Source organism: Labeo rohita, chromosome 3, assembly GCF_022985175.1.
Source record: "Labeo rohita strain BAU-BD-2019 chromosome 3, IGBB_LRoh.1.0, whole genome shotgun sequence".
NCBI classification, from domain to species: domain Eukaryota; kingdom Metazoa; phylum Chordata; class Actinopteri; order Cypriniformes; family Cyprinidae; genus Labeo; species Labeo rohita.
The window spans coordinates 28,204,118-28,232,101 of NC_066871.1; the positions used below are offsets into that span (position 1 = coordinate 28,204,118).

The 27,984-nt window shown below is 36.5% G+C and overlaps 1 protein-coding gene across 1 annotated transcript; it reads left to right on the plus strand.

The window, feature by feature from the left end:
* The first annotated feature begins 429 nt into the window (after positions 1–429).
* LOC127160972 (beta-1,4 N-acetylgalactosaminyltransferase 1) lies at positions 430–27,082 on the plus strand. The gene is made up of 11 exons (XM_051103618.1): positions 430–519; positions 5,583–5,703; positions 17,718–17,840; positions 18,069–18,172; positions 18,344–18,390; positions 18,789–18,969; positions 24,232–24,318; positions 24,414–24,595; positions 25,228–25,371; positions 26,324–26,549; positions 26,658–27,082. Exons 2-11 carry the CDS (start codon positions 5,594–5,596, stop codon positions 26,837–26,839), a joined length of 1,386 nt encoding a protein of 461 aa, XP_050959575.1. The 5' UTR covers positions 430–519; positions 5,583–5,593; the 3' UTR covers positions 26,840–27,082.
* Positions 27,083–27,984: the final 902 nt, after the last annotated feature.

Below are 27,984 nucleotides of genomic sequence, written 5' to 3' on the forward strand. Positions count from 1 at the left end.
CTACCATGTGCACCTGTTCAATGACTCGATGGTTCATTTAAATGTTACATTCAAAACGAGATTGGTATGTAGAAGTTAAACATTAAACTGAAATTAGAGATTTTATCACTCACTTTATTGAATGCTATGAAGTTGAGAAAGAAAAACTTGCTATTACTGTGTCAAGAATAAAAAAAAAAAAATCTGAATCAGAATGCAATGTTGTCAGCTAAAGAAAGATCAAGACATTTTTAGTATAAGAGAAGTCTGGAGTTTAGGTGGTTCAACTCATGACTGTTTGCCCTTTGCCCACATTACTCTCTGCAGATTTTCCACTCCAGTTTGTGAATGCAATTATGTTCACATTAATGTGCAAGAAATTTGATACACATTAACTCTCTACCTCGGTGGGGGAGTGTAAAGTGATCAGCTCTATTCCGGCCACTGGACAAGGAAGAGCAATACATCTCGGAAAAAGAAAGCAGCTAAGATTGGGAAGTTTTAAAAAGACTCGACTGCTCTTCTGACACTGTCATACTGGCAAGTACATCTCACTTTTTTTGGATTTCCATATGTGGTTCTCATTTTGCTAATTCGTAAGTTTGTCCAAGAGAGGCTGGATCTACGGTAAACGATGATAGAGAAGCAGCGATGATGGCTTTTATGTCTTCTGGGTTTATTGACAACAGAGACGTGTACACTTAGGTGGACTACTTTTACTATTGGCTTTCATGCTTAGATTTCATCTGAACTCCTATTCGTTTTTAATACATATCAGGTTAGATCCACCGTCAGTAAACAAAAAACAATGGCTCCTATGCACATTCATTCGAGATATGAGCAGCACTCAAATGTGGTGCAGTAATGTTGTCAATGTTGTCAATTAGAAATATGCACTTTAAATGTGCTTATGTTGGCTTTTGGAGCATTTATAAGAAGTGTGTGTTTTGGAATTGTCTTCATATGGCGTAGCTGCGCATCAAACAACCGGACAATCCCTGCTTGCGTAGCCCTCTCCTGTTCCTTTCTCACTTCTGTTGCTTCAGGTTTCTCTCTGTTTTATCCAGAACAACAATTCACAAATAATTTACTCACCCCCCTTGTCATCCAAGATGTTTGTGTCTTTCTGTCTTCAGTCGTGAAGAAATTACGTTTTTTGAGGAAAGCATTTCAGGATTTTTCTGCATATAATGGACTTCATTGGTGCCCCGATTTTGAACTTCAAAACGTAGTTTAAATGCAGCGTCAAAGGGCTCTAAATGATCCCAGCCAAGGAAGAAGGGTCTTATCTAGTGAAAATAATTTTTGGAAAATAAATTTTTTATACTTTTTAAGCACAAAAGCTTGTGTAGCACAGGCTCTGGGATGCACGTCCACTACGCTACGTACTATTGAATCACATCGGAAGGTCACACGAAACTACAGACCCAGTGTTTACAAAGCGAACGCGCAAAGACTAAGAAAGTGCAAGTAAGTTTGTAAATGCTGTTTACAAACAAAAAGGTACAACGATGTCCCCCTCTCAAGTTGTAGGAGAAAATAAGATGGAGTTTTTCGCCATACTCAGTACACAGATGATGAACTTACACGTGATTCGCAGTAACGATGGGAAGTTCGGATCATTTTACCGACTCGGACCTCTGAGTCTCGTTCAGCAAAACAAACAAATCTTTTTTTCAAGTCATTTTGTTCATTTTAGCAAAATATAATTAAAATGTTACGTGTTACTTCCCTAACACATCTACTGCTTACACAAACGTTGATCACACTACAAACAAGACAAAACTATAATACTGTAAGAAACAGAAAAGATGAATTCATTGTTTACCTGGGTCTTTAGCCTATGATTAGCTCACCTCACCTCTTATCTGACAAGTTTTCGGGTTTGAATCATTCGTTTGTCATGTGACAGCCCCATAAGATGAACGAACGACTCGAAAAACCCGAAGACTCGAAACAGGTGAACTAATTCCAGTAGAGAACCGAATAGGATGTTGCGCATGCGCGACTTAACGAATCACTCCCCGAGACGTCTCGTTCTTCCTGAGTCACATTAAAGATTCGTTCAAAATGAAAGAATCGTTCAAGAATGGCCCATTACTAATTCGTAGCATCGTGGATGTGCATCCCAGAGCCTGTGCTACACAAGCTTTTGTGCTTAAAAAGTATACAATTTTTTATTTTTTGAAAAAAATGACAGATCATTTCGCTACATAAGACCCTTCTTCCTCAGCTGGGATCGTTTAGAGCCTTTTGAAGCTGATTTTAACTGCATTTTGGAAGTTTGAAATCGGGGGACCAGTGAAGTCCATTATATGGAGAGAAATCCTGAAATGTTTTTCACAAAAAACATAATTTCTTTATGACTGAAGAAAGAAAGACATGAACATCTTGGATGACAAGGGGATGAGTAAATTATTTGTAAACTGTTGTTCAATTGTTGTTGTAAGGATCCATCCACTGGTCTAAACGCGGAGTCCAGTTGTCTGGTTGAAGGTTTAATGCATGTTCGGTCTTTTCAAAGCGCTTCTGCAAAGTTTGCTTAATTTATCAGGATTTAGTTTCACTTTTAATCTAGCTCCATGTTTAATCTGACTCCTATTTCATATGATTGTTAGAATTTAGGTGTTTAATTTAGGCTGATCGCAAATATCAATTAAATATTAATTAAAATATCTGATTATTTCGGACTCGCTATACTTTCAGTTATTCGTTCATTGGGGACCCGATGCCTCTTTCGAGTCTTGTGCCCGCGGAGTACGCAGATCTCGTGATCACGAAAACGCCAGTCTGATTGTTGAGTCAGAGGTATGTAGGTGACTAATACCCTTTTTGACAGCCGCCCACTGCTTGCCTTCACAAAAAGTGTAGTTTACTTTAGTCTTCGCCAGTACAACTTGCTAACATCAGTGATAGACAGAAATCAGGAGGTCTCAGATGAAGTGCCTACTGCTCCATTCAATCCTGAGCCTGCAGTTTGCTCTATCCTGGTCGTAATTCGCGGTAGCACCAGCCTCCTCACAATCTACTAGAAATAAGGATTTCAGACGAGTCTAAAATGAATCAAATAATAACATTTTATTTGTCAGGTAAAAATGTATCATGCCAATTACATAGTTTAACAATGAGAATCCAATTCAGAATTAAATTCAGTTCCAATTAAAATAAATACATAACATCAATTACTCCAAGATAAATCTAAGAGTGAGAGATGCATACCTGACCGCATAGAGATACACAGCAGCATGTGAGCGATTTGGAGGTCAAGCTCCAGAGACTCTCACACACAGTGTGGGGTTCTTCTGAATACAGAATCCCAAAGTAATGTTTTGTCACTTTGCTTATATACCCAGACCAAAACAAACAAATCTTCCAATCAGTTGTAAAAACATAAAAGACCTTTTGGTTTGTCAGGAGATCTCGTGACCCAGGGTCACACCTGGCTGGAGATTCTCACCTGACCCCAAAGGGAAAACACACCCCTCAGCAGCAAAACACAATTCTACAAAAGTGTTCAGTCTTCCTCATAATATAAGTGACTTCTGTGAAATTGAGACCATTTTACCAATCGCACTAAGACCTTTAGAATGATACCAAACATGAAAGGGAAACTTCAACATATCCACAAAATGTAACACATGTAATATATGGACATTCGTAGTGACTTTCAGTGGAACCTTTTGGGGGAAAAGTGTGAGATGCAGGAAGGGAGAGGAGAGGGAGGAAGGGGGTTGTAAATGAGCAATAGAGGTGGTGTTGTTTGCCCTCTTTGAAGATCTCTTCTCCAGATTAGTTTTATTGTTTTGTTGCATGGCATCTGTTTTTGTCAGGGTTCCTGGACTTTGAATTCATGAGGAAATAATTTCACATCTTACATTGTTCAATTACATACTTTTATTTTTTATATCTTTATTTTTTAATTAATAAAGGGAGAATGTAGATGAATACAGCTGAATCCATAAACAACTGATATCATTTGACACTTAAACATTAATAATTAAAGAAAAATATATAAGCACACTATAGATGTAATGGATGGACTACCATTTCCTTGAACTAACTTTAATAGCTCTAAATGAAGTTTATTAAAGGACTAGAAGTCCACTTCCAAAACAAAGATTCACATAATGTATTCACCCCCTTGTCATCCAAGATGTTTGTGTTGTTCTTTCTTCAGTCTTAAAGAAATTATGTTTTTTGAGGAAAACATTTGAGGATTTTTCTCCATATAATGGACTGATACGGTGTCCCGATTTAGCACTTCCAAAATGTAGTTTAAATGCGGCTTCAAACGATCCCAAATGTGGTTGTAAACGATCCCAGCCGAGAAAGTAGGGTCTTATCTAGTGAAACGATCGGTTATTTTCATTTAAAAAATACAATTTAAATACTTTTTAATCTCAAATGCTCGTCTTGTCTTGCTCTCCCTGAACTCTAACTCAAGATTTTCTCCCTCAACTTCAAAAATTATTTCCAAAATCATCAGAAGTACCGACACAGTCTTTGCAAAGTGAACATGCAAAGAAGATCAAACACCCTTCACAAAAAAGGTAAAACATCGATATAGGGTGATTTTGAAGTTGAGGGAGAACACAAGATGGGAGTTTTTCGACATACCCTAACTGTCATGAACCGGAAACCGATCGTTTCGCTAACTAAGACCCTTCTTCCTCGGCTTGGATCATTTACAACCGCATTTGGGATCGTTTGAAGCCGCATTACATTAATGTGCAAGAACTTTGATACACATTAACTCTCTACTTCGGTGGGGCAGTGTAGAGTGGTCAGCTCTATTACAGGCCACCGGAAAAGGAAGAGCAAAACGTCTCGAAAGAAAAAGCATCTACGATTGGGACGTTTTAAGAAGACTCAGCCTTCAGATTTCCATATGTGGTTCTCATTTTGCTAATTCGTAAGTTTGTCCAAGAGAGGCTGGATCTACGGTAAACGATTATAGAGAAGCAGCGATGATGGCTTTTATGGCTTCTGGGTTTATTGACGATAGAGACGTGTACACTTAGGTGGTTTTACTATTGGGTTTCATGCTTAGATTTCATCTGAACTCCTATTCATTTTTAATACATATCAGGTTAGATCCACCGTCAGTAAACAAAAAACAATGGCTCCTATGCAGAGTCATTCGAGATATGAGCAGCACTCAAATGTGGTGCAGTAATGTTGTCAGAATGCACTTTTTGCAGAAATATGCACTTTAAATCTGCTTATGTTGGCTTTCGGAGCTTTTGGACACTTAAGAAGTGTGTGTTTTGGAATTGTGTTCATATGGCGTAGCTGCGCATCAAACAACCGGACAATCCCAGCTTGTGTGGCCCTTTTCTGTTCCTTTCTCACTTTGTTGCTTCAGGTTTCTCTCTGTTTTATCCAGTAAATGTAGTTTAAAAGGATAGTTCATCCAAAACACAGCTGATGTGACGTCACCTGCGAGAACTGATGCTGACGCTAGATTTTAGGCCACCCTAAAATGTGAATCATTGACTCACCATTGTGTTGTTCCAAGCTTTACATTTATTTTTCTTTGATCCAAAGTTCCTGTATATGAGTGTTCCAGTGTTACTGATATTGCTGTATAACTGTTCTTTCAGATCATCCCATAATGAAGTGTATGTCGTACATCCAGTGTATTTTTTTCCTGATTCTTCTTGGCATTGTACTGAGCACGTACTTCTTACAGAGTGGGGTGTTGAAAAGGAAAATAGTGCCTAGGTACGCATAGTCTTTTATTTTTCATATTTATTACTGTTAGTCTCAGTTACTTTATTTGGAAAATTCTCAAAATGATTTACACTCACTTCATAGCAACCTGTGCACAATGGTGGTTTTAGTAACAGGGTGTTTCTTCAACTATGAGCACTTGTAGCCCTCTAAACGTTTACAACAGATCCCAATCTCATTCCTGGAGTATCCCACACACTGCTCTACAGTCTCTGCTAATGAGCTGATGAATTGAATCAGGAGTATCAGATGAAGAAGACATGTCCACACTAATACGTTTTCGTTTGAAAACGCATCTTTTTTCTCTCCGTTTTGTCCTTCCGTCCACACTGAAATGGCGTTTTTGGTCAAGGAAAACTGAGCTTTTTGAAAACGCTCTCCAAAGTGGATAAATTTGAAAACGGCGTTTTTGCATTGCAGTGAGGACTGTGAAATCGGAGGCTTTTGAAAACGATGACGCATGTTTAGTCATGTGACACATATTGTACCTATAGATATCCATGTTTATACCGGTAATTGTGGCTGTTACGTGCTATTTACTTTCACACTGCTGCTAAAGATATATTTGTACACTCTTCATATTACAGTCCTAAAAAGATGACAGAAAATGTACTCACAGTTGCTATCCTGACTCCTGCAGCTAAACGTGAGGGCAGTTGCTTTTTAGATCAAACATGAGAGCGCGCGACATGGACGCGTTAGTGAATGATGAGATATTTCCGTAAATAAAATGATCCTGCCTAGAATTGCATGAAAACTTATTATGTCTCTGCCGTCTGTATCGTCTAAGTGAGTTTTTACGCATGCGCAGTATGGCGAATTTAACATTTTCCTACGTTTCAGTGTGGATGAGAAACTTTTGGAAAACGCTTGAAAACGCTTGTTTGGACGGAGAGCGTTTTAAAACGAAAACTCCGTTTTCAAATGTATCCGGATTAATGTAGACGTAGCTTCAAGGTCCACTTTCCTGCCAACCCTAATCAAACACACCTGAACAAGTTAATCAAGGTCTTTAGCAGGGCTCTCAACTCTCCAGTGTTAATTTTGCCAGCAAATTTTGATTTAGTCAAAAGTGCCATTTAGTTTTGTCATATTTTAGTCATCTGAATTATTTTAAAACCATAAGATTTTAGTCGACTAAATCTACAGTAGATTTAGTCACCTAAAATCGAATGGCTTTCGTTAGAGTATAATGCATTTATTAAGCATTTCTCTAAAATTACCAAACTCACTGTATAGGTTTGATATTAAGGTTTTATCATAATAGAAACAGATTTAACTGCTGTGACGCACAACATGCCTTTATATTAAAATTAAATGAAACCACTTCTCATAAAGAAACAGGAACATGGTCTTCTTTTCAATGAAATGCCAATGGTTATATCAACGTTCTCACTCCCAACTCGTCACATATTGACGCTAACGATCAGGACCCTTTGGCGTCGCTTTTTGACGCTCAAGGTACCCCTTTAGCATCACTTTTGGATGTGCAGAGTCCTCCATTGATTTCAGTTGTTTGCCTTATTTTAATGGTTTTCTTGCATTTGTATAAAATATAAATTTTTTTATATAAATTTATACTTTTATTGGAGCACCTAAACCCACTTCTTAAAACTGAAAACTTACCCACTTCTGAACAATATAAAACACATAATAAGTACAGCAAAATATAAGTACAGTCACAAGTATTTATTGTAGAAACTGACCATAAACAAGCAGTATAAAAGCATTACGAACAAGTTGTGTTGCATTCCGAGTCTTCTGAAGCCATATGATATCTTTATGCGGAGAAGAGAGTAAAACAAGGTTTTAATCGCTGAAAATGATCCTGCTCCGTTAAAGCGCTCACATCTCATTCAAAAAGATACTCCTGAACATTAGCATGACACAAATGGTCAGGAAACACACAGGAGCCAATGGCATTTCACAACCAAGGCTGACCTAACGCTTTTTCTGGCGGGTGACATTTTTTTTTATTTATTTACGGACAAACAGACTGAGTTTTACAGCAGACGGAGACGGATTGCGTCTATTCCTCTCACAAATCAATTGTTTTGCGTCGGAAGACTTGGAATATTCATACTTTTTGAATAAATTATGACTGTAACTGTATCTGCCTATTATATCTTGTGTTTTATTGACAAATGGTAGGTTTAGGGGCAGGCGTTGGGTTACGTGCTCATAAATGTGTAAATAATGAAATTTAAATAAAACTTGTGACTGTTTACATTGAAAAAAATCACACCACAACATATATGCAATAATGGCAATATTATTACCCAATATATAATTTAATCATGACGATACAACTCCCAGTGCCTATTGCGGCAGCATTTTGATGCCTAGGGTTTCTTATTTAAAGCAATGAAGGATGCTGCACGTCGAAAAAATGATGCTAAAGGGTCCTGACCAAGCGTCAAAATGTGACTACGAGTTGGGAGTAAGAACGTGTTGGTTAAATAGGCTAAATATGCATTCTTTATAACAACTTGTTCATTCTTCATTTTTTCAAGCAGATACATTTATTTCTTTGAATAAATTTAGATAATCTTTATTAGGGCTACTAAAGTGATTCAGTCAAGAGCAGTGAGTGATTTTCTGTCTTTCTTTTGTTGCTTGATTAACAGACAATAGCAACTAAATTAGGCTGCTGTCAATTTAAAACTGAAGGCACAGATGCAATGTACTGATACACTTCTGATATTCTCCCAACTGTTTACGTTCACATAAGACGTAACCGAGTGTGTTTATATGAATACTTGTCAAAACGGACATGAGACGTGAAAGAGTACTTAAGCACTGTGGAAGAGGTGCTGCTTTGAAATGTTCATCAAAATTTCTATTTACAACGTGTTTTTGTAGCGTTGATAAGCGTAGCCAATCACAGACATATCTGTTGATTTCTTGAACTCCTCTGACTGGCCATTGCGATCAAGGTAGTCCTGGAGCCAGTTGCATAAACTTAGCCTCTATGTTAAGACACTGCGTCACTGCGTCCCAATGTTCATACTATCCATCCTAAATAGTATGTGAGATTAGAATAAGTGTGTCCCAAAGCATAGTATGCTGAAAAGAGTATGGCAAAAGTCCCTGGATGGTCTACTATTTCAGGTCAAAGTGTGGATCCGTGCACACTCTAATGGCCAATACTGCCCACAATCCATTGCGCTCTGGTGAAGGATTCGGTTCAGAACTACAAACACAAATAAAACGCGTTAAAAAAAACTACAAACATGGCGGATGTGTGCAACCGGCGGTTAGGTAGAGATGTTTAGAAAAGGGAGTTTGAGTTACTAATAATCAACATTTAACCTGGTAAAAATATGTTATGTGTGTTATATTTCATCTGCAACAGCGACGTGAACTTTTATAAGCATCCGTTTGGACATTAACTTTTAAATGCATCATTATGCAGAAAATATAAGCAGAGTTTTCAGCATGAAAGACCTGCGACTGGCAGATGAACGTGCTACTTCTTTTCTTTCCAATATGGTAGGAAGTTAAATGAAATGAAATGAGGAGGATGTTAACTGTGACAAGATGACTGACAGGCCAGTTTACAGTGACAGTGTGCGTGTATTAATGCGACAGAGCGTCCGGTAAAGACGCAGTTGTGTGACATGATAAGTAAGTAAGCTTACTCTTCTACTTTTTCTTCACCAAAAGAGTACATACTTTAAGGGCGTAGTTTAAGTAGGCACACTGGGATGCAGCAAGTGTCTTAGGAACTAGTCTGACCAGCTAGAAGTTAGCCAAGGGGTAATCAGTCTTATTTTTTATATTCAGCTTAGACTAATCTACATTTTTATGCAAAAAATTATTCTTAAAGAAAAAATTAGCTGACTAACTTTTAAGACTAGTCTTAACCTTTTATGCAACTAGCCCCAACTAAAAACACTTTGTAGTATGCATGCCAGGTCAATAATTGATTCATAGTTTATAAGATGATAACAGTATGAATATCAACAACTGGCACTTTGAAACCCTTTCGTATTCCACGACTCCAGTCCATCAATTTACATCTTGTGAAGAAAAAACTGTGTGTTAAGAAATAAATCCATCAAGAAATTTTACTTTAAACTTCTGCTTCTGGCCAAAATACCAGTCCATAACCTATAATAATGCTTCCTCACACATCAAAATCCACCAACATATTTGTTTAGACCTGTTTTACAGTTAAAAACGTCTTTTCACTTCACTGAATGTTAATTGTTGGGCTGGAGTCATATGGATTACTGTATTGTTTATATGAGCTGCCTGAACTCTCACTCTGAGACACCCATTCATTGCAGAGGGTCCTGTTGAGCAAGTGATGGAACAAACCAAAATTAATGTTTAATGGCAAACATGCTGAAGATCAGCAGAGAGGCTGTTGATGCATTAGTCCCCCTGTAGTCAAAATTTGTATCCCTTAAAACTGGTCTTTATCATCAAAATTAAATATTTAAATGTTTTTCTTGTGAAAATAATTTTCTCATGCCTTAAAACAGCTTAAAATAACCCCCCTTGCCTCATTTACTATACGCGGATATATGAATATGCAAATTTGCCCCGCCCCCACACCGTCACACCAGTCAGAGCCCCCTGATCTACTAACAGTAGTAGACGCGATATAATGGCGAAACACGGATAATGACCGAAAAAAACTATGTTTTACTAGCGGACAACTACGGTGGATACTGTAACATTCTATCCTTTGACGTGATTGGTTACTTAGTTTGTGACGTAGCAAAAAAAAGGGCTGTTTTGAACTGCATTTCTGGGACAGCCTTTGGGAAACTACAGTTTTAAGGAGAAAATACTCAGCAATGCTGTTGATTAATATACTGGCACATGGTTTGTCTAAAAGCATATTAAAAACACCACATAGATAAATAAACAACATAAAACATGCAGGTCTATGCAGAAACCAACAGATAAAGATGGCCCCAAACACAAGAAGACACTGTGCAGTGCCGAGTTGTGGAAAAACACATTCTTTGCACTGCCTTCCTTCTGATCTTAAAGGAGTAGTTCACTTCCAAGTTTGAACTTCCAAAATGCAGTTTAAATGCAGCTTCAAAGGGCTCTAAACGAAACTGCATTTTGGAAGTTCAAAATTGGGGGCACCATTGAAATTCACTACATGGAGATAATTCCTGAAATGTTTTCCTCAAGAAACATAATTTCTTACTGACTGAAGAAAGAAAGACATGAACATCTTGGATGACAAGGGGCTGAGTAAATTATCTGTAAATTTTTGTTCTGGAAGTGGACTTCTTTAAGTCGTGTAGCGCAATAGAACAGCTGGACCACACCGGACCGGTGTCTCCCGCCCACTGTAGCTTGACACTTTCGCCGCTCTATTGGAGTGATAATAAGCAGCACTTGCCCATTTGAATATGACACATGACACTTATATGTGAAGCGTAGGCAATAAGTCACTTTTATAAAGGTTTACTAATACTATACAGTTAACTCTGGATTCAAGAATTAGCTTTTCATTATAGGGAAACTACAAAAGAGATTTTAATAGTTCTAATTAACTTTAATTGCAGAAAAATATGAGTTCAATAATTAAGAGCCTGCAATAAAATGAAATAGTAATATTGTTTCGTATTCAAAAATATAATTTGTTTATGTCCATTATTAAATAATTGGAATTAAAATAATTTATTTTTTAAAATAATTTATTAATTCCAATTGCCCTAACCCCAGCAAAACATTTATGGGGAACTGTGTGGGCCAGATGGGCTGAATTATAGCACCAGTCCAGCCCTGATGATTGTCCTCTTCTAGCCTTTCTGGCTTCTTAAGGGAGCTGTATATGCTCAAAAGTTGTTGCTGCTTTTGGAAACCTGTTTGCTTTGACTTCATATATCTGGTGTTAATTTATTTATTATTTTAATGTGCTGTATATTTAGTGTGCATTATATCTCTCTGTGTTGGAGATCTGGAAAACAAACAAACAAACAAACAAACAAAAAAAAAAAACGTTGTGGCATGATGTGTTCTTAATCCGGGCATGTGTACAGGAGTGGATATTTCACCTGAATCAACTGTAATTTATACAAAACAAAGATTACAATGCAGTCTATGTGACTTAAAGCACATACTATACAGTAGGTGAATAATAGCCTTGTCAAACTGATTCATTTTCCTTGTTTTAGCACTCTATATCAAACGTCTGTTTTACAATGATGATAATATAATCTGTCTCCCCACAGTTTTGTAATGAACACTAATCAAACAGAAAAAGAAATCACAATATAGTAGTGTGCTTATCATTTGTCAAAGGATAGTTGTGGCGGGATTCCTCACGTAGCACAGTGTACACACGCGCAAATGATGATTGATGTCTCAGAGCGGCTCTATTCACAGTCAGTAAATACCGCTTGTGCTGCTTGTTAACCTGCTTACTTTATGACTCCTATGTATCCAAAGTTGCACTTTGATAGTCGGTTTGAGATAATATAATTATATTGTATTATTGCTGACAGCTGAAGATAGGCAGGTCATTCTCCTTCTATGACAATGACCATAAACATACTGCCAACAAAATGGTTTAAGGACAAGAAGGTGAATGTGCTCGAGTGGCCAAGTCAGAGCCCTGACCTAAATCCAATCAAAAATCTATGGATGGATTTGAAGAGGGCAGTCCATTGCTGCTCACCACAGAATTTGACTGAACTTGAGCAGTTCTGCAAAGAATATGGGCAAATATTCCCCAATCAATGTGTGCAAAGCTAGTACAGACAAATCCGAAAGACTGATGTCTGTAATTAAAGCAAAAGGTGGCTCTACGAAGTATTAAACCAAGGGACTGATGACTTTTCCAACCCTGTTATTCTAGTATTTTTGTTTTTTATTAATTTGCAGAACTGTTGTGTTTTTTTCTTTCATTGGTTCGATGTTGTAAAACCATAATTGTTAATAAAGCTATAAAAGTTGTTTAATTTTAGGCTGTATGACTATTATAGTAAGTATTTTAGAAGGGTATGATGATTTTCTATAGGCACTGTATATACACCCACACACACATATATACATACATATGTTGACAAGACACTGAACTTGTTTTTTCTTAATGTAAATGACCTTGACATGAAATCTTCTCTGGAAAAAACTACAGTAGGGGAAATTCTATTGTGGTGGGAACGACACAAAAATGTCATTTGGGTAAAAACTTGATATAAATAATTGTCGCACAATAAATATCAAAATAGATTATGATTATTTCACTCTTTGTTTAGATTATTGTAGTTTAAGATGTATCATCATCTATGCATTTGAGGTCAAAAGTTTACATACACCTTGCAGAATCTACAAAACTTTAATTATTTTACCAAAATAAGAGGTTTCATACAAAATGCATGTTATTTTTTATATAGTACTGACGTGAATAGATATAACTATATTTTATTATCGTGTGTATCGGATAGTTTACAAAATCAAACGATTGGGACACTTCTTGTCATTGAAATGACTTGGAAAAAGTGTCCCAATCAACCTGAATTGACCCTGCTCTTTGAAATCATAATTGCATTACAACATGTTGTTTTAAACCCCAAATATTTTACTTATAACTTTATTATATTTTACTTATCAACTTTATTATAATTCTTCATTCTTCATAATTCTAACAATTATTTAGTTACTTGTAATTTTAAGTGTAAAAATAATAATAATAATAATAATAAATTGAAAGTAGTTCCAGTGTACTTTTTAAGAAGGGTAGTTTGAATGTATCTTAACTACTTTAATTTACGAGTAGCTTGTAGCTGCAAGCTACAGCTTCAGAGTAGCTTCCCTAACACTGACAGTAATTTACAAGCAATCCACACGACTCCGGTCCATCGATTTACATCCTGTGAAGTGAAAAGCTGTGTGTTGAGAAATAAATCCATCAAGACATTTTACTTAAAACTTTTGCTTTAGGCCAAAATACCAGTCCATTATCCATAATGCTGCTTCCTCCCACATCAAAATCCACCAACATATTTGTTTAGACCTGTTTTATTATGAATACATACCATATATACCATTATAAACTTGCTCAGGTACAAGCAATCAACTTCCAGATTAAAGAAGTCCACTTCCAGAACAAAAATTGACGGATAATGTACTCACCCATTGTCATCCAAGATGTTCATGTCTTTCTTTATTCAGTCAGGAAACAGGATTTTTCTCCATATAATGTTCTGATATGGTGCCCCGAGTTTGAATTTCCAAAATGCAGTTTAAATGCGGCTTCAAACGATCTCAAATGCGGTTGTAAACGATCCCAGCTGAGGAAGAAGGGTCTTATCTAGCGAAACGACTCAACTTCAAAAATTATTTCAAAATCATCCTACATTGCTGCAGAAGTACCGACCCAGTCTATGCAAAGTAAACATGCAAAGAAGATCAAACACCCTTAACAAAAAAGGTAAAACAGTGATATAGGGCGATTTTGAAATTGAGGGAGAACATGAGATGGGAGTTTTTCAACATACCCTAAAAGTAAATAAATTGTATTATTTTTATGAAAATAACCAATTGTTTCGCTAGATAAGAACCTTCTTCCTCGGCTAGGATCATTTACAACTGCATTTGGGATCGTTTGAAGCCGCATTTAAACTGCATTTTGGAAGTTCAAACTCGGGGCACCATATCAGTCCATTATATGGAGAAAAATGCTGAAATGTTTTCCTCAAAAAAAAATGTGGACATCTTGGATGACAAGGGGGTGAGTACATTATCTGTACATTTTTGTTCTGGAAGTAGACTTCTCCTTTAAACACCAGGCTAATTGCCCCACCTGACATCAATAGTAGTGGTGTTGATTACTTCAGAATAAAACGAGCCGTTTCCTGAATATTCCACTGTTAGTAGTGCATGGTGCGGCAAAGAATTCACCATGGTTGGGAAACTGCTTTCAAATGACCTCTGGGATAAAGTTGTAGAAAGGCACAAGTTAGGAGAAGGCTACAAAAAACATTTCAAAGGCTTTAGCCGTCCCTCAGAGTACTGTTCAGAGCATCATTAAGATGTGGAAAGCGTATGGCACAACCAGCACATTGCCTAGATGAGGCCATCCGTTCACAGTGAATGACAGAGCCAGAAGAACATTGATAAAAGAAGCTACCAGTAGGCCAAAGGCAACTTTGAAGGACTTACAAGGCTTTATGGCTGGGTCTTGTCAGTCTGTGCATGTGACAACTATCTCCCAAGCTTTACACAAAGCTGGCCTATATGGTAGGGTGGCATGAAATAAGCTTTTTCCGTTTGCGCCTTGCAAAAACACATTTGGAAGAGTCTGAAACCTTCTGGCAAAAGGTGCTATGGTCTGATGAGACCAAAATTGACCTACAAGCACTATGTTTGTTGACAAGCAAACACAGCACACCACCCAAAACACACAATACCTACTGTGAAGCATGGTGGTGGCAGCATTATGTTGTGGGGGTGTTTCTCTTCAGCTGGGACTGGGCAGTTGGTCAGGATTGAAGGGAAAATTGGATGTTGCCAAGTACATTCAAATTCCAATTCCAATTAATTAGTAATTCCTTCTGCAGTATGTAGTAACACTTGAGTCATTACTATCCGAAACCTTACATATACCTCAATAGCTTACAATGATTTCAGTCAGTACTAGAGAGTTATCATGATCTTTACTATACATTTTGCATCATTCATATTAATTATGAACATGTATATAGTAGTTCTTAGTAGTTCTCTGGGAGATATGAAAAAATAGTAGTTACTGATTAGCTAATAGTGAACTACCATGTTCAACTGAGCACTATTACTTACTGATTCGTTAATCAGAGTTTCTTGTTAGTCTGTAGTAGTTACTAGAATGTTAATAGTGCATTAGTCATTTGTTCCTGTGTAGTTATTCACTAATGACGGATCTGTATTCTAAAGTGTTACCCAAACATGTTATGTAAGGCTGGACAATATTTCCCTCAGCAGTGAGCAACATTACCGGTGTTTCTATTGACCTTACTTGTGAGTATCAATCAACAAACCACAGCAGGCTACAGCATACATGACCCTACCTGTGGTTGGCCTGGCCATGCATCACTCAGAAAACAACAGGCCAATCAGAAAAGAGTCTCATGAATATTAATTAGACAGACCACAATGGACCTATTCTGAGCAGAGCTCCTGAAAGAGGAGCTGTAAAAATATATTGAGATGGTTTTTGGTACTTATACCGCAAATATATGTTCTTAACGACATCAAGACCTAAAATAAAACTCCAGAAAGGTGTACAATATGTGACCTTTAAACCAAGCGACTGATGACTTTTCCATATGTGTATATATACATACACACACACACCCTCACACATATATCCATATATATGTAATGTAAATGACATGAAATCTTCGAGAAAAAGTACAGTAAGGGAAATTTTCTTGTGGTGGGAATGACACAAAAATGTAATTTGTGTAATGACTTTTTAAATTGTTTTTTAATTTTCACAAAATAAATATCAAAACAGATTATGATTATTTTACTCTTTGTTTAGATTATTGTAGTTTTCAATGTATCATAATCTATGCAGTTGAGGTCAAAAGTTTTCATGCACCTTGCAGAATCTGCTAAATGTTAATTATTTTACCAAAATAAGAGGGATCATACAAAATACATATTTTTTATTTAGTACTGACTTGAATAAGATATTTCACAAAAAAGACATTTACATATACTCCATAAGAGAAAATATTAGCTTTTAGATTTTATAAAAATGGAACAGAATTCATAAAAACAGAAAAAAATAGAATTTATAAAAATGACCCCATTCGAAAGTTTACACACACTTTATTCGTAATACTGTGTTGTTACCTGAACGATCCACAGCTATGTTTTTTTTTTTTTTGTTTAGTGATAGCTGATAGAGTCCCTTGTTTGTCCTGAACAATTAACCTGCTGTTCTTCAGAAAAATCCTTCTGGTCCCACAAATTCTTTGGTTTTTCAGCATTTTTGTGTATTTGAACCCTTTCCAACAGTGTCTGTATGTTTTTGAAATCCATCTTTTCACACTGAGGACAACTGAGGCGCTCGTATGCAACTATTATAGAAGGTTCAAACACTCACTGAAGGAAAAACTATGCATTAAGAGGGGGTGTGTAAACTTTTGAACAGAATGAATATGTGTACATTTTTCTTATTTTGCCTGAATATTGTTTTTTTTTGTTTTTTTCATTTAGTACTGCCCCTCAGAAAAATACTTACATGTTTCCCTGAAGACAAAATAAGTTAAATTAACCCTCATTTTCACCCCTGGCTCTTAATGGATTGTGTTTCCTTCTGGAGCATCAGTGAGCATTTGAACCTTCTGTAATAGTTGCATACGAGCGCCTCAGTTGTCCTCAGTGTGAAAAGATGGATTTCAAAAACATACAGACACTGTTGGAAAGGGTTCAAATACACAAAAATGCTGAAAAACCAAAGAATTTATGCGGCCTGAAGGATTTTTTCTGAATAAGGGGCTTATGAACAACTATCACTAAACAAAAAAACAGCTGTGGATTATTTAGGTAACAACACAGTATTAAGAATTAAGTGAACTTTCGAACAAGGTCATTTTTGTAAATGTAACTATTATCTTCTCTTGTGGACTATATGTGAACGTCTTTCATGTGAATAATCTTATTCAGGTCAGGGCTAAATAAAAAATCACGCATTTTGCATGATCCTTCTTATATTTATAAAATAATTGCATTTTGCAGATTCTGCAACGTGTATGTAAACTTATGACTTCAACTGTACTAAAACCCCTGGGGCATAAAAGTGGTCAAAATCGAAGAAACACCCATTTGTAAAATTATTCGTATTTTAACTTTTCTCATACAGTGTTGCATTCTATATAGTCTGGAAATTAAAATCTATTTGTCTGACTGTTTACTGAGCAATGTGATAACTTTGAACAAGATCAAATCTCAATGTAAGTGTCATTTAAATTTTCCTAAATTAGCTTATGTCGTTAGCTTAGACGCTTGACATAACCTGTGGTATTTACATGTTTGTCAAGTTTGACAGAACTGCAGCCAACTGAATCTTGTCAAGGAGCTGAACTTACCAAGCAATTTGAGACAGATGAACTTGATGACCTTCTGGAACGCAGAACAAAAGAGTTCAAGCAACACCAATTCAGGTTGGACTGGATTTCTCTTCATCTCGCCCACAGTCCTGTAACACAACACCATGTGTCATGGGTTTCACGTTAAATACACATTCATATTTGAATTTCTGACAGTCATCACATTTTTACAGCTCCATATTATCTGAGCAGTCGAATGATCATTCTTTCATTAGACTTTTTGGGAGTCATTTATATAGTTTTCTAATATTGTGGTATTTTTTCATGCCTTTTTATTTTCAGGAGGAAGACAAATGCAGATATTATTATTGCCCCGGGGAACTCTCCTCTCCAATATCCAATTACAGGTTTCAAAGTAGCTCCCCTAAAGAAAAGTATAATACCAGGTTAATATACTTTCCCTGTTAACTGAGTTATTGCTGAGTTGCTGAGTAACTGAGTGTCGTTTAACTGAGTCAAACTGACACTATATGCTGCTTAACATATTAATAAATGTTCCAAAAGTGTTCTCTTCTTTGATCTATTAAGTGAACTGTCTATATTTATTATTATTTCAGGTCTTGCTCTTCAAACACAAGGGAGAGGCAAGAATGAGGTGTACAAGGTAGAGCAAACAATGCCCTTTGTGCTTATTGTTTTTTAATATAGTCTAGTTAAAAGCCCTAGTACAGTTAAAAATTCTTTTATTTTTATTTTTCAGTTGTAAATAAAAGTTTATTGGAGTATGTTTTACAAGAGAATACTATTTCATTTTTTTTTTTTACTTCAAAAATGTTATGTGTAATTCAGTGTGTGCTTGCCATTTCTTATTTGTTATATTTGTTGAAAACTGTTTCTACGTCCTTTTTTTCAGTGCATTATGTATTTATTTAGTATGCATGTACTTTAAAACTGTTTCACCATTAAATTTGCTTATTAAGCATTAAATGCTAAATCTTGAATTCTGTTTCCATTCTAGATGTGAACTTAAAAGTACTTTATGTGCATTTAACACAATTGCAGGTGTCCTTGAGTGTAAAGAAAGGAGTGCTCTCAGTGGAGGATGTTCTGGATGGAGATCAGGTGGAAGGACAGAGTCAGAATGAACTCACCATCTCATCCACCAGCCGCACACATCTGAATGATCTGCTCTCCAGAGTGACCTATACCAGCACCATCTACCACATCAAAACATCAGACTTGGGTAAGAGACAACTAGGCCTTCAATATATAAAGTGTGTTACTCAAGCATGCAGTTATGAAAAGGCAGGATTAACGTTCAAGTTCACTTGAACCAGTGTAACCTGTTGAATTTGATTGTTAGTGTGAGTTGCCTTTGTGCAACCATTCAATAAACAAGTTGTTAATATTAAGCAACTAACATTTTACACACAATATTGCTGAACAGTTACTCTTCTCCAAGCAAGTTAGTGGTTGTGATTTGTTTCTGATTGAATCAGAGTTTTTTGACTGAATGATTCAGCCTCCAATAAAGACATTCAATTTGTCGACACTTACTGGTGTAACAATATAAAGAAAAGAGTCAATGGAAAACCCCACAACCTCATTACCAATGCAGTCTGTGGAACAAACACTCCTAGTTCACCCAAAAAATACTTTGCTGTTAATTTACTCACTCTTAGGCCATCCGATGTAGGTAACCTTATTGAGAAACACAATAAAGAATATTTTAGCTGAAACCATGGCCATTGGTGGTTCATAAACTGCAAGTCAATGGCTGCCCATCTTTGAGAATATCGAGAAAAACATACCATGGAACACAAAATGAATATTCGTGTCTTAAATGATGATATATTAAGGTCTCATGATGCGAAACAATCGGTCTATGCAAGAAACGGAACCTTTAATCCACAGCCAAAGCAGAGGGAATATGGAATCTGAGTCTTTTCTGCAAACTAGTTCTTTCGGACAGTTCGTTTCTATTAACTGTCCGAAACTCGACAACATAACGTATATGCACTTATATTATTAAAGCACTCAATAATGATGTGAAACTTGGATCTTTAGGTTTTAAGCATATACAGGTGCATCTCAAAAAATAGAAATATCATGAAAAAGTTAATTTTTTGTTTGTAACTTATTAATTTTTTTTTAACTTTCATATATTCTAGATTTTTTACATGTAAAGTAAAACATTTTTAAAGTTTTTTTTATTGTTTTCATTTTGATGATTGAAGCTTACAGCTTATGAAAGTCAAAAATCCAGTATCTCAAAATATTAGAATATTTCCTAAGATCAATCAAAAAACAGATTTGCAAAACAAAGTTGAAGTTCTTTAAAGTATGTTCATTTATGCACTCAATACTTGGTTGGCAGCACATATTACAACAAATTCCTTGCTCCTAGCATAAATTACAGCATCAGTAAAGTGCGACATGGAGGTGATCAGCCTGTGGCACTGCTGAGGCACTATTGAGACTTCAGATCGACTGTATATTGTTGGATCGACTGTTTCTCATCTTTCTCTTGAAAATATCCCATAGATTCTCTATGGGGTTCAGGTCAGGCATGTTGGCTGGCCAATAAAGCACAGTAATATCATCGTCAGCAAACCACTTGGAAGTGTTTTTTGCACTGTGAGCAGGTGCTAAAGTCCTGCTGGAAAGGAAATCAGCATCTCCATAAAGCTTGTCACCAGATGGAAGCATAAAATACTACAAAATCTCCCAGTAGATGGCTGCATTGACTTTGCACATGATAAAACACAGTAGACCAACACCAGCAGATGTCACGGCACCCCATATCATCACTGACTTCAGAAATTTCACACTGGACTTCAAGCAGCTTGGATTCTGTGCCTCTCCAGTCTTCCTCCAGACTCTGGGACCATGATATAAACATGAAATGCAAAATTTACTTTAATCTGAAATAAGGATAATGACTTTTGACTTTGGACCACTGAGCAACAGTCCAGTTCATTTTCTCCTTAGCCCAGGTAAGATGCTTCTGACGTTGTTTCTGTTTCAGAAGTGGCTTAGTAGTCCTTTTCCTGAAGACGTCTGAGCATGACTCCAGCTTCAGTCCACTCCTTGTGAATCTCTCCCAAGTGTTTGAATCGGCTTTGCTTGACAGTTTTCTCAAACTTGCGGTCATCCCTGTTGCTTGTGCACCATTTTCTACCTAATTTCTTCCTTCCAGTCAACTTTGCATTTAATATGCTTTGATACACCACTCTGTAAACAGCCACCTCTTTCAGTAATGACCTTCTGTGACTTACCCTTTCTGTGGAGGGTGTCAATGATCGTCCATTATTGTGGTTTCAAAGAACAAGAGATACCCGGAATTTATACTGTAGGGATGGTTATTTAATGAAACTCAAATATAAATATTCTAATATTTTGAGATACTGTTTTTTTTGACTTTCATGAGCTGTAAGCTATAATCATCAAAATTAAAAAAAAAAAAAACTTTACAAATGTTTTACTTCACATGTAATAAATCTAGAATATATGAAAGTTTCGGTTTTTAAAATAAGTTACAAACAATACGATATTTTTACGATATTCAATTTTTTTGAGATGCACCTGTAAAGTCTTCATCAGCTCAAATTTTTGAGATTTTGCCCATCAAGTGCTTGATTCACGCATGCACATACAACGTTTTCCATCGGTTCCATCCAACGAGTCAAAGAGAACACTTCCTGGTAACCTGACTCTTAATGTGAATAAGAAATGTAGGAGAAGCCACTAAATATAATCATTTTCATACATAATAAATAACTTTGACCCTTCGCAGCAATTTGACCAATCATAACACTAAATCTGCCATTTTTGACAAACAAACCAGACAGGAGAGTAGATTAATTTAGGTAGACTTGAACTTAAAAAATGATGTATATTGATGTCTTTCCACTGTTGAAGCAAAATACCTTCTGAAGTTTATTCATGTTTATTTCGCGCTTTAACTAGTAAACAGGAAGAGACGATCGGTTGACGTGCCACTTGAACTGAGGTGCTACAGCTTGCAGAGAAAGGATTACCATAAAAAAAATGTACTGAGTTGTTCTTTTTTACGTTTTCTGGGTTGGTAGATGCACCGGGGACCCGTTTACAGTACTTAAGTCAGATTTTCATGATAAGTCACCTTTAAGAATGACCACAACAACATGATGTTGTGCAACAAGATTGGTTAGTCAGGTTATGCCGTCCCATACTGTGTGCAGTCACATGACTTTTTTATGCTCATGGAGAAATTTATTCAGCAAATGCATTTCTATCTCCTATTATTTGCATTAACTCTTTTTCGCACAAGTCAAAAACCACCTCAAGTGAGCGTAAAAGCTTAATTGCAAATAAGGGATTTTTAATTTAATTTAATTTTAATTAGTTTATTTATTTTTTAAAGTTGGCATTTCCATTAATCCTTTCTGATGCCATACTTCAAATTGACTGCTGGAGTAACTGGAGCATTAAATAAGCTAGCAAAACCAGCATGTTGGCTCATTTCGAGTCGGAGTGACTGCAGGAATGTCCACAAGCGAGTTTAGATTGCTTAACTCGTAGATCTCTGCTCCTTTGTGCCACAAACTGGTTTAGATGATCCATTCTGATTTGGTGAAATTGTTCAACTAGCCATACGGCTATGGATTTCAGATAACAATGTTGTAAATAATGCCGGGCTGCCACTGACTTGCATTTTATGAATCACAAAGGACCACGGTTTCAGCTAAAAATCTTCTTTGATATTCTACTCAAGTAAAAATGCCTTTAAAGGAACTATCCCTTTAAAGAGTTTGAGCATTTAAAGCAGCAGATGCACAATTTGATGTAGAATGTAGTTATCATTATCGTATCTTTCGTGGAGTGAACAGGCCTTTGTGATTAAGTGCAACATTTCAAAAATCCATCATGCATATTGAAAACTGTATGGTTAGCCATCTAACTAACCATACAGTGTTCCTAAAAAATGGTAAACCTTTTAAAATTTTCTATATTTCTGCATAAATATAATAGTCAACATTTGAAGTGGATCAAAACCTTTCATTAAAGCTGTCCTAAAACCAAAACAATACTCGTTCTTATCTTAGGACAACTTTGATTAACTTTTTTGATCCACTTCAAATGTTGACTTATGTATAACCCAAAACATTAGGATTACACACAAGTCCTGAAAGTAGACAAAGAGAACTCAATCAAATGAGACAGAAACATTCTTTGTCATTCATTTGAGAAAAATGATCCAGTGTTACATATCTATACGTTGCAAAAGTATCTTTGCTTTCAGTATCTGGTGTGACCATCTTTTGCAGCAATAACTGCAGGTAAAGTATCTTGTAACTGCTGATCAGTCGTGGAATTTAGCCCATTGCTCATCACAAAACACTTTAGATCTGTGATAATGGTGTGTTTTCTCCTGTGAACTACTTGCTTAAGGTCCTTCCATAACATTTGAATTGAATAAAGATCTGGACTTTGACATGGCCATTCCAAAACTATGTTCTTCTGTAGAATTTGCTGGTAAAATTAAGGATACATTGTTTCAAGCCGTCCTGGCCCTGATGCAATAAAACAGGCCCAAACCATGATACCACCACCATTTTCACAGATGAGATAAGGTTCTTATGCTGCAATGCAGTGTTTTTCTTTCTCCAAACATACAGTATGCTTCTCATTTAAACCAAAAAGTCCTATTTTAGTCTCATCTGTCCATAAAACATTTCTCCAGTAGCCTTCTGGCTTGTCCACATGACCTTTAGGAAACTGTAGACGAGCAGCAATGTTCTTTTTGGAGAGCATTGGCTTTCTTGCAACTCTGCCATGCATCAGTGTTCTCCTGATGGTGGACTCATGAACTTTAACACTAGCCAATGTAAGAGAGACCTTTAGTTGCTTAGAAGTTACCCTGGGGTCTTTTGCGACCTCAAAGGACATACACATCTTGCTTTGGAGTGATCTTTGTTGGAGAACCATTCCTGGGGAGGATAACAGTGGTCTTGAATTTTCCTCTATTTGTACACAATCTGTCTGACTGTAGATTTGTGGAGTCCAAAGTCTTTAGAAATGGTTTTGTAAACGTATCCAGCCTGATGAGCAACAACAACTCTTTTTATGAGGTCCTCAGAGATCTTCTTTGTTCGTGCCATGATTTACTTCCACAAACATGATCAGACTTTTATAGATCCATGTTCTCTAAATAAAACCGGGCTGATGGACTTTAAATTCACCTTCAAATTAACGGCTAATTCTAGAGATTCACATACTTTTGCAACGCACCGATATATAACACTCATTTATCATTTTTCTCCATAAATAAATGACAAAGAAAATATTTTTGTCTCATTTGTTTGATTCCATTCTCCTTGTCTACTTTTTAGGATGAAAATCTGATTATGTTTTGGGTAATATTTATGCAGAACTATTTTTGAATCACTATAAAAAAAAATATTTCTTATAATTGTTAAAAACAAAATTACAATGACTTACGAAGTATATCTTCTTTCCTTAGTTAATTTCTCTTTTGAGGACCATGAGGCCATATTTCCAATCATGATTAGGAGACCATCGGTACCTTTTTTGTATGACCCAGGAAAAGGTAAAACCACAACACACCATTTAAAAATCAGATAGTTTACGTTTGTGCACAGTTAAACCTTCTAAGAAACCTTATTGTCTCTTTCTGCAATTCAGATGTCAACTCACAGGTAACCATAATAACCAAAACGTTTCTGAGGTACAAAGAGCTGAACATCCTCATCGAGAGTATCAGAAAATTCTACCCACAAATCAAAATCATTGTTGCGGATGACAGTCTCAACCCTGAACGCTTGTCTGGAAACAACATCGAGCACTACGTCATGCCCCCTACACAGGTAAACCCTTCTGTGGCATCACCTCTATTGATCTAATTCTTAATTTCAAACATCTTCAGGCTAATTCACACCCCGCCAACATAACCAACGCCTACAGCTGACAACAATATGTGACTTCTCAGACATTCCAAAAACCCACAACGCAGATACAACATATACAATAGCTGATAATAGCAGCTATTGTAAGCTCCTTATTCCTCAGGCAACGCCGGGTAACACACCTTTCCGACAAAACCTGACGAACGTGTCTGTTGCTGTTAGTCTGCATCTGTTGGTTCAATGTAAATCAGCCTTTAGGCATTAAAGGGAAGGTCTAATGCTATTTCATGCATTCAGACTTATTTCCAATGTTAAAGAGTTGGATTCCCATGCTAAACAGGCCATAGAAGTGCGTTTTTGGTTGTGAGGGAACGATAACCTCGTTCAGCCTCCCAAAGAAGTCAGCGTTATCGGAATTATTTATATTGATGTCACAGCTTTAGATGATCACTACGCAAAAGCTTTGCATGCTTGCGACTCTTTAGCTCCACGGTGGTCAAGATTAACATGAGATTGGTAGAAACTGTGTGTGTCCCCTTTAAGTGTTGATGACCTGGTAACTGATCATTGGTGATGATTATTTTGTTTTTCAGGGCTGGTTCGCTGGCAGAAATCTGGCTCTGTCTCAAGTCACCACCAAATACTTCTTGTGGGTCGACGACGACTTTGTGTTCTTGAATAACACACGGATTGAGAGTTTTGTTGAGATTATGGAAGCAGTTCCAGACCTAGATGTTGTAAGTATATACAGTTGTCAAAATTTTACGTACACCTTGCAGTGAGTCTGCAAAATGTTAATTGTTTTACCAAAATAAGGGGGATCATACAAAATGCATGTTAGTTTTATTTAGTAGTGACCTAAATAAGATATTTCACATAAAAGACGTTTCATATAGTCCACAAGAGAAAATAATAGTTGAATGTATAAAAATGACCCCATTCAACAGTTTACATACACTTGAATCTTAATACTGTGTTGTTACCTGAATGATCCACAGCTGTGTTTTTTTGTTTAGTGATAGTTGTTCATGAGTCCCTTGTTTGTCATGAACAGTTAAACTGCCCGCTGTTCGTCAGAAAAATCCTTCATGTCCCACAAATTCCTCAAAGTTGTCCTAAGTACTAAATGAAAAAATATGATATTTAAGCAAAATAAGAAAAATGTACACGTCTCTCAGTTGTCCTCAGTGTGAAAAGATGGATCTCAAAAACATACAGACATTGTTGGAAAGGGTTCAAATACACGAAAATGCTGAAAAACCAAAGAATTTGTGGGATCTGAAGGATTTTTTTCTGAAGAACAGACAGTTTAACTGTTCATGACAAACAAGGGACTCATGAACAACTATCACTAAACAAAAAAAAATGGAATCATTCAGGTAACAACATGGTATTAAGAATCAAGCATATGTAAACTTTCGAATCAGGTCATTTTTATAAATTCAGCTACTGTTTTCTCTTGTGGACTATATGTAAATATCTTTTATGTGAAATATCTAATTCAGGTCAGTACTAAATAAACAGTAACATACATTTTGTATGATCCTTCTTATTATGGTAAATTAATTAACATTTTGCAGATTCTGCAAAATGTATGCACACTTATGACCTTAACTATATGCATATTCTTTTGTAAGTGAAAGTCTTTGAGCAATATGCTTATTGTAAAACCCTGTTTTCTCTGATTAGCTTGGTGGTGAGGTGATGGGTGACCAGTTCTACTTCATTCTGGAGTATGATGAAGGAAATGAGAGTGACGGTGGCTGCCTAAGGCGTATTAAAGAAGTTCATCAGCCCCTTCTAGGCTATGATGGTTGCTTCCTTGTGGATGGAGTAATTAACTATTTTCTGGCTAGGACAGACACGGTCCGAAGCGTGGGGTTTGACCCATTCCTCAAAAGAGTTGCTCACACCGGTAAGTGTACCCAAATTTTACTTCAGTAAAACATCTTCATTGATTGATTCCAAGCACATTTCATTCTTCACCATGCTCTCTTTATTTCCATGTCCCATTTCATTTCAGAATTCTTCATTGATGCACTTGGAAAGCTCCTGGTTGCTTCGTGTAAAGGACTCTCTATTGGTCACCAGACACATCGGGCAAATGACAAATATTATACTTACAGAAATCAAGGGAAACTTGAAGAGGAGGAAAAACTGGCTCACCATTTTTTTAAGAACTATCTTAACTACATCAAGTACTGATTAGTAATAATTAGTGACTATTTTTTAATTAATCAGTTAATCATGTTAATTTTGTTGTTAGTGACTTATTTTGATTGGTAACAGCTCTATATTGTCATCTTACTCTATTTATTAATCAAACACTGGACATTTCTCAGGCAGTAAATGTGGATCTTTTAGATGAATTTGGTTTGGTCTTGGTCTTGACTCGGTCTCACCCTGCCTTGGTCTTGTCCTTGTCTTGGTCTCGGTTTAGGTGGTCTTGACTACCGTATCAAATATGATTTATGACCTGATTTATGACTGGATTTATGACTGGACATATGACTCTGTCATTGTTGATGGACAGGTAGACATATGTCTAGTGTGTACATGATTAGATTTATGAGTGAATTTATGTGTTTATGACCTCCTCTGTCACCCTGACAGCCATGTCACCCAGGTCCTGTCAGCCCTGAGTGACATGACAGTGTTTGTGTAAATCAAAAGATCAAACCAGATGTTAGATTTGACTTTAATTGGATTTCTGAGTGGTTTTATGATGTTTCATCTCATCCGCTTCCCCGTGTTTTATGGTGTTTGCTTCTTCCAGACCTTTTGGTAACAGTCTGGGGTTTTAGGTTTTGTCTTGATTGTGGAAAAATGGCTGAGTAAATGTGTGTGTATTGCCAGCTCAAGAGGATCAGTTTGTTGTAAGATCACTACGGTATATGCTAATGTTTAGATACCAGCCTACTGGGGCCCCATTTACATCTACCCCCACGTGCAAGGACACAAACCCCCTAACACAAACCCTAACACCATAAGCAGAGGCCAACGCAAAGATTCAAATGTATGATAAAGAATTAAACAAAATAAACTTTTCAAAAAAAAAAAAAGACTTTTATTAAACTGTCACCCATCTCCTCAGCAGGACGCCTAAGTTTACTTCACCGTATTACAAATAGATCCTAAACTAATCATGACAAAACTGTATATCGTTGGAAAGGTCTAAGACACCTAAATAGATATTTGGCCACTGTTTGTGCTACAAATTATGTAGGAAAAGTAATAGATTAAGTAATGACAAGAGTGCACCTCAAAAATCTACATCATAACAGGAGTTCTGACTTTTTCACAAAAAAAAAAAAAAAAAAAAAAAAAAAACATTCTCCATCATGTTTTAG